This window comes from Choloepus didactylus, chromosome 1 (genome assembly GCF_015220235.1).
Source record: "Choloepus didactylus isolate mChoDid1 chromosome 1, mChoDid1.pri, whole genome shotgun sequence".
In the NCBI taxonomy this organism is placed as follows: domain Eukaryota; kingdom Metazoa; phylum Chordata; class Mammalia; order Pilosa; family Megalonychidae; genus Choloepus; species Choloepus didactylus.
In genome coordinates, this window is record NC_051307.1 from 101,999,976 (window position 1) to 102,006,758 (window position 6,783).

Genomic DNA, 6,783 nt, shown 5'->3' on the forward strand with positions numbered 1-6,783 from the left:
GAAATGAACCTTAAAAAAGGAGTAATATTTCCTTAAGTAGAGGCATTTTAAATAGAGAGAGCCCTTCATCCATTTATATGTGTTAGTAGTCAGGGTTCTCCAGAGAAACAGAACTGACAGGAGATTATATATGTTTTTATTGAGATTAATTATAGGGATTGGCTCACATGACCATGAAGATTGGCAAGTTGGAATTCTGTAGGGTATGCAGCAAGTTGGAAACTCCAATGAAGGTGAAGGTGAATTTTCCACAAGCTGGCTGGCTGGAGTAGAGGCAGGATTTCTTCTTCCTAACTTCTGAAATCCTCAGTTCTGGCTTTAGGACTTCTGACTGATTGGTTGAAGGGACTCTCCTCATTACTGAGGGCAATCTCCATTGTTGGTTGTAGATGTAATCAACTAACTATAGATACAAATCTGTCTACAGAATACCCTCATAGTAACAATCAGGCCAAAGCTTGATCAAACAACTGTACACCATAATGTAGCCAAGCCAACATACAAAATTAACCATTACATGTGTTTATTCATCACATGTAATAGAGTCTCTGCCAATTGTCAGTAGCTCTTCTGAGCACTGGAAATACTACAGTGACTGAGAAGACAGAGTTCCCTGCTATCATGAAGCTTACTTACAGGAAAAAATAAGTAATTGAGAGATTTTCAGATAGTAATGAATGCTGTGAGAAAAAAATGGAACAAGGTAACTGTTTGGTGTGAGTGGGGTGGCAAACTGTGAGGCCTCACCAAAGACGTTACATGTGAGCTGCAGCCTGCATGACAAGAAGCCAACTGTGTTAAAGATCTGGGGAAGAGTATTCTAGGAAGAGAACAAGTTGCAAAGGACCAGTGAAAGAGAGCTTGGAGTGGTCAAAAAAAAAAAAAAGAAAAAAAATTCTGGAGTGGCTAGAAAGTGCCATGCATGTAAGAGGGAGAGTGATATTTAAAGAGGACACAGAGCAGGCAATGGTCAGATTCTAAAGGCTGGTTAAGAAATACGAATTATATTCTGAGGTAGGAAGCCATTGTGGTACCCACCCCCCTCCAACCCCAGAGAGTTTCAGGATATGAAATATTACCTGAACTAGCAAGTGGGCTTATACTAGGGTAGTAATAGAGAAGGTGAAAAGGCAAAAGATTTGGGATGAATTTGGAGGTAGACTGACCAGACTTGCTGATGAAATGATGTGGGGGTTAGAAAAAGCATATGACATAATGGGAGCACCCAGAGGAGTGTTTAACCTGGACTAGAACCAGGGAAGTCTTCTGAGAGTGTTGTTTTCAGAGACTTTAAAGTAAATTAGGAAATGGGAGGGTAATGTGAGGGGAGGGGGAAAAGAAAGGTGAGGCTGAAGAAGAGAGGAAGTCTGAATCCGGCAACTTCTTATAAACATGCCAAGGAGAGCAACAGGGGCCCATTAATGGGTTGTGAGCAGTGAGCAGTGAGCATGAAAGTGACATGATTAGATTTAAGTGAGGAGGATACTTTAGAAGCATGTGGGGGTGGGACATGGAACAGATCAGTTTGAGTTAAAAGATGATGAGGCACTGCTTGATTTCCAAACTTACTCCAAAGCTACAGTGATCAAAACAGTGTGTTACTGGGATAAAAATAGACATATAAACCAATGGAATAGAATTGAGAGTCTAGGAATGATAATATATATGATAATATATCTGAGTCCAGATATGTTATGATATTTGTTTAAAATTGAGAATGATGATGATTGTACAACTAAGTGAAGATAATGTGAGAAACTGTTTATCTTGGGAGAGAATATGTGAAATTAGGAACCCACTACTTGATAAATCAGGCCCTAGACTTGAGGTTTGCTCTTATGAAGCTTATGGCTGTAAAAGGGAGGCTAAGCCTTCCTAAAATTATGCCTAAGAGACACCTCCAGAGAACCTCTTTTGTTCCTCAGATATGGCCTCTCTCTCTAAGCCCAACCAGCAAATAAATTCATTACCCTCCCCCCACCTGGGACATGACTCCCCCCACCTGGGACACAACTCCCAGGAATGAGCCTGGCCCTGGCAATGAGGTATTGAAAATTCCTACTTAACTTAAAGGGGGAAAAGAAAGGTAACAAAAATAAGTTTACAGTGGCTAAGAGATCTCAAATAGAGTCAAGAGGCAATCCTGGAGGTTTCTCTTAGGCAAGCTCCAGCTAGACATCCCAAATGGCCACAGTATGCCATGCCCTAACCAACAGTGGTTCTGAAATACCTAGGTCTGTATTTGAGATTCTATAAAAGAGTCACTCACTGAGTTTTCTCTCTCAGAAACCTAAATCCGCCAGAGTGTTCCTATGTCAGACAAGTCCTAAAATGCAGAAGCCACAGCCTCTTTAAGAGCAACAGTCAGATGCAGCCCCCTTCCCCATAGTGCTGACATCCCCTTTCAATACGAACAAGTTAGGGTGGTCACTGACTAGACCCCTCTAAAGATTGAGAAAGTGATTCAACAGCAACAACAAAAATAGAATAGAATTGAAAGTACAGAAATGAAGCCACACATCTATGTCCAACCAGTTTTCCAGAAAGGTCCCAAGTATATTTAATAGAAAAAAGAACAGTCTCTTCAACAAATGGTGCTGGGAAAACTGGATACCCACATGCAAAAGAATGAAGTTGGACTCATACCTCACATCATATACAAAAATGAACTGAAAATGGATCAAGGACCTAAACATAAGAGCTAGAGGCATGAAACTCTTAGCAGAAAATGTAGGGGAAATCCTTCATACCTTGGATTTGTCTAAAGCACAAGCACAAAAGAAAATATATATAAAATAAACTTCTTCAAAATTAAAAACTTTTGTACGCCAAAGGTCTTTATCAAGAAATTGAAAAGACAACCTGCAGAATGGGAGAAAATAGTTACACATCATTTATCTGATAAGGGTTTAATATCCAGAATATATAAGGAATTGGTATAGCTCAACAATAAAAAGACAAACAATCCAATTGAAAAATGGGCAAAGGACTTAGACATTTCGCCAAGTAGTTATACCATTGGCCATAAACATATGAAAAGATGCTCAGCATCATTAGCCATTAGGGAAATGCAGATCAAAACTGCACACTCAATGGAATGGCTATTATAGAAAAAAAAAAAAGGAAAATAAGCTAACAAGTGTTGGTGAAGATGCCGAGAAATAGGAACCCGTGTACGTTGTTAGTCATAATGTTAAATGGTGCAGCCATTGTGGAAAACAGTGTAACAGTTCCCCAGAAAGTTTAACATAGAATTATCATAGACTTAGCAATCCCACTTCTAGATATATGACCCAACAAATTGAAAACAGGGACTCAGATATTTGTATATTGATGTTCATAACAATGTTATACACAGTTGCCAAAAGATGGAAGCGACCCAAGTATCCATCAACAGATGAATGGATAAACAAAACATGGTATATACTTACAGTGGGATATTATTCAGCTGTAAAAAGGAATGAAGTTCTTTTACAGAATGCTACAGCATGGGCGAACCTTGAAAACATCACACTGAGTGAAATAAGCCAGACACAAGAGGACAAAGTTTATATGATTCCACTTATATGAAATACCTAGAATATGCAAATTCATAGAGACATGAAGTAGATTACAGGTTACAGGGGGCCTGGGAGTGAGGGGTAGAAATGGGGAGTTATAGCTTAATGAGTACAGAGTTTCTGTTTGGGGTTATGAAAAATTTTCAGTAATGGATGGTAGCAATGGTAGCACAACATTGTGACCATAATTAATGCCACTGAATTATACACTTGAAAGAAGTTAAAGTGGGAAATTTTGAGTTGCATACATGTTACCACAAACAATGTTAAAAAAAAAAAGAAAAAAAGAGAAAGATGATGAGGGCCTAAATCAGTAGTCCTTAAGTAGGGGTAATTTTGCTCCCAGGGGATCTTTGACAATGTCTGATGACATTTTTGGCTGTCACGACTGGAGGAAGTGCTACTGGTATCTTGTGGGTAGTCAGGGATGTTGCTAAAACCAATGGCTCTGAAGCAGGGGTAGTTTTGCCCCCAGGAGACCTTTGACAGTGTCCAGTGACTTTTTTGGTTGTCACAACTGGAGGGAGGACGTACTAGTGGTATCTTGTGGATAGAGATCAGGGATGTTGCTAAATATCCTACAATCAGTGCTCAGTAAACCATGAAGAATAACCTGTTCCAAATGTCAATAGTGAGGAAACCTGACTAAGGCAGCAGTGATGTGCACAGAAGAGAAAGGGACAGTAATAGAAGTAGGTGACTTATTAGATGCAAGAAACCACAGTCTAGCTTTTAGGCAGGGCAAATGTGTGGACAGAGGTGGTTTTTACTGAGAGAGGGAAAATAGAAGTAACAGGGAAGTTCTGTGGGGAGAAAGGCTAATTCAGTTTTGATCATTGGATTGAGTTGGAGATGTCTATGGGACACCAAGTAGAAAGGCCAGTAAGTTGTTGAATATACAGACTTCTCCAAAGGAGAGGAATCTTGAAAAGTAACTGGTTAGGTCACATGGAAAAGGCACTGGTCTGGGGATGTGGATGAGGTTTAATCCTTAACTGGATTCAGTACCAATCCATGTACAGATGGATGCCTGGTAGTGTTTGGGAAGCAGCTGTCACCAAGGCTGATTATTATGCTTATAACAGAAATGTGTAAATTGTCTTTTTTTTGCAGGAGCGAATACAGGCCGATGAAGTGATAGCTATCCTGGATAAAGAACAGCGAGGAAAGCATGAACTGAATATCAACCCCAGAGATGAGCTGTAAAAATGAGAAAGAATGTTCTATCAAATATTTATTTAAATTGTTAATCTTATCAGAACCTTTTTATTTTTGTACAGAGCCGTGGTATAAATTAACAGGTGAATGTGAGTCACCAGATCTCCCTTCTGTTCCCAAGGATGCTTGCTTTGCCTCACTCAGTCTCTCTCCTGGTTTTTCATCATTCATCTCTCAAAGCCCTATCATAGCCCTCCTCACTCCCCAATGCATTTGCCATGAATCTCAAAGTTCAAACAGGAAGAATAAGTCCATCCTGTGTGCCCCAGTTCTAAAATCAGAGTGGGATTTAGTCTCAGAAGACCTTTCTGGCTCTGAGCCCTTAAGCCACATCCTCTCAGTGCTGATGGCCCTGAGCTCTGCTCACCATGAGTCTGAGGAGCCTCTGGCAGAGTCTGCAGGGCCTCAGGTATCCCTGGCATAACCACACTGATCAGTACCACATGCGATAGAGGGGGTTCCCACCCTTTCCAGGGCCATGGTGGAGTTTTGGCCTCTGGTATTTTCACCAGAGAACAAATCACACTGGAAGCTTCGATTTACCTGCCACAGTGCTATGGAAAGGACTGCTCTGTGAGTTATATCTTTAAAAAACGTCCAATAGAGGCTGAAGTAAAAGGGCTCCTTGCCCCATTGCCTTTGGGAGAAAATCTGTAGCCCCACGTGGATCAGCATGCCATTGCCTGGTTGCTGGAGAGTCGGGTCCACTGACAAAAAGGGGTGCCGTGTACTTTTCTCTGATTGATTCTGGTTTTCATCTGTGTATATTTAGGCAGCCCCTCCTCTTTGCTGTTATCCACCACACAGATTGATGCTTGTGTCTAATTTATTTAATAAGGGGAGTCTTATTTTAATATCTGACATTTATCATGAGCCTCCCTAATAGGTGGTTTATCTTCAGTTAATGGTTTTGTGGTCCCACTGGAGCTTTTGAGACAACCCAGGGGCAGTGCTGGGCCCTCACTGGTTTTGCTGGCGCACACTCCAGAGCCTGAAGGAAGGTGGGGAGCGCTGCCTCTGAAAAAACAGAGATGCTTGGCAAACAGGACTTTAATCCAGAGACTCTCTGGTCCTTGGCCCCAATTCCAAGAGAGTGCTGCAAAGACATGGCTCAGAGGGGTTGTGCCAGCACAGGGGAACCAGTCTACACCAACTAGCAGGACAGCACGTGAATTTGGGATGAGCAGGGCAGAGGTAACCCTAAAGAAAACCTAGAATCAAAACATTTTCTAAACTTCAGATCTCTTTGTGATTTTGGTTAGTGGTAAGAACTTTCATCCTTTGAGGCCAAAACATTGAATTATAGTGATATATGGGCTATCTATTTTCCACCCAACCTTCTGGTTGCATTTTCATCATGGAACAGTGGGAAGAACATTAGATTATAATTCCAGGCCCATGAAATTTGGCCTGCTGTGTGGCCTGACCTAATCTCTGTCCCTCTCTGGGCTTCAATTTCTTGCTCTGAAAATGACTTAATTTATTGTAATTGTTTCCAAAAGCCCTTCCTCTTGTTCTAAGTACAAAACAAAACAAAACAAAAATAAAACTGATCTTAGAAACATTCACGAATACAACCGGTTTTATTTCTGCCAACATTTTGTGAATTGTGAATGGGTCTGTCTTGCGTGTATGTGATTTTAAAACCTCAAAACCAAATTTAGGGCTAAAAGTTCCTGAGCTTTGAAAAGGTAGGTTGCTATTTGTTTGCTTTCCCTCTGTGAAGTGTTTGCTGTCACTCAGATTTGCTGATAGGAGGATCTGGGGAAGGATCTAATTTCTGTTTTCTGGCAACAAGGAATCAACAAAGAAAACAGTCCTTGGCTCTTTGCAGTCTTGCTTCCTGGATGCTATGGGTGCTCTGAGAGAAGCAGGAACTTCAGCCTGGTTCTTTTGTTCAGCCCCAGAGAAGGTAGGTGAAAGCTTCAATAAATGCTGTTGTGTTAGATTCACATCTTGTGCCATTTGTGACAACACCGAGTAGTTATTCCTGTTTTGCAGGCTA

The 6,783-nt window shown here is 41.0% G+C and overlaps 1 protein-coding gene across 2 annotated transcripts in view; it reads left to right on the forward strand.

The window, feature by feature from the left end:
* The window catches only part of P3H2 (prolyl 3-hydroxylase 2), a 173,149-nt gene extending 166,807 nt beyond the window's left edge, over positions 1 to 6,342 (forward strand). For both annotated transcript variants that reach the window (XM_037838292.1, XM_037838303.1), the window contains exon 15: positions 4,674 to 6,342. In XM_037838292.1, the coding sequence (XP_037694220.1) occupies positions 4,674 to 4,766 (93 nt within the window). In that variant the 3' untranslated portion in view covers positions 4,767 to 6,342. The remainder of the gene's footprint in view (positions 1 to 4,673) is intronic.
* Positions 6,343 to 6,783: the final 441 nt, after the last annotated feature.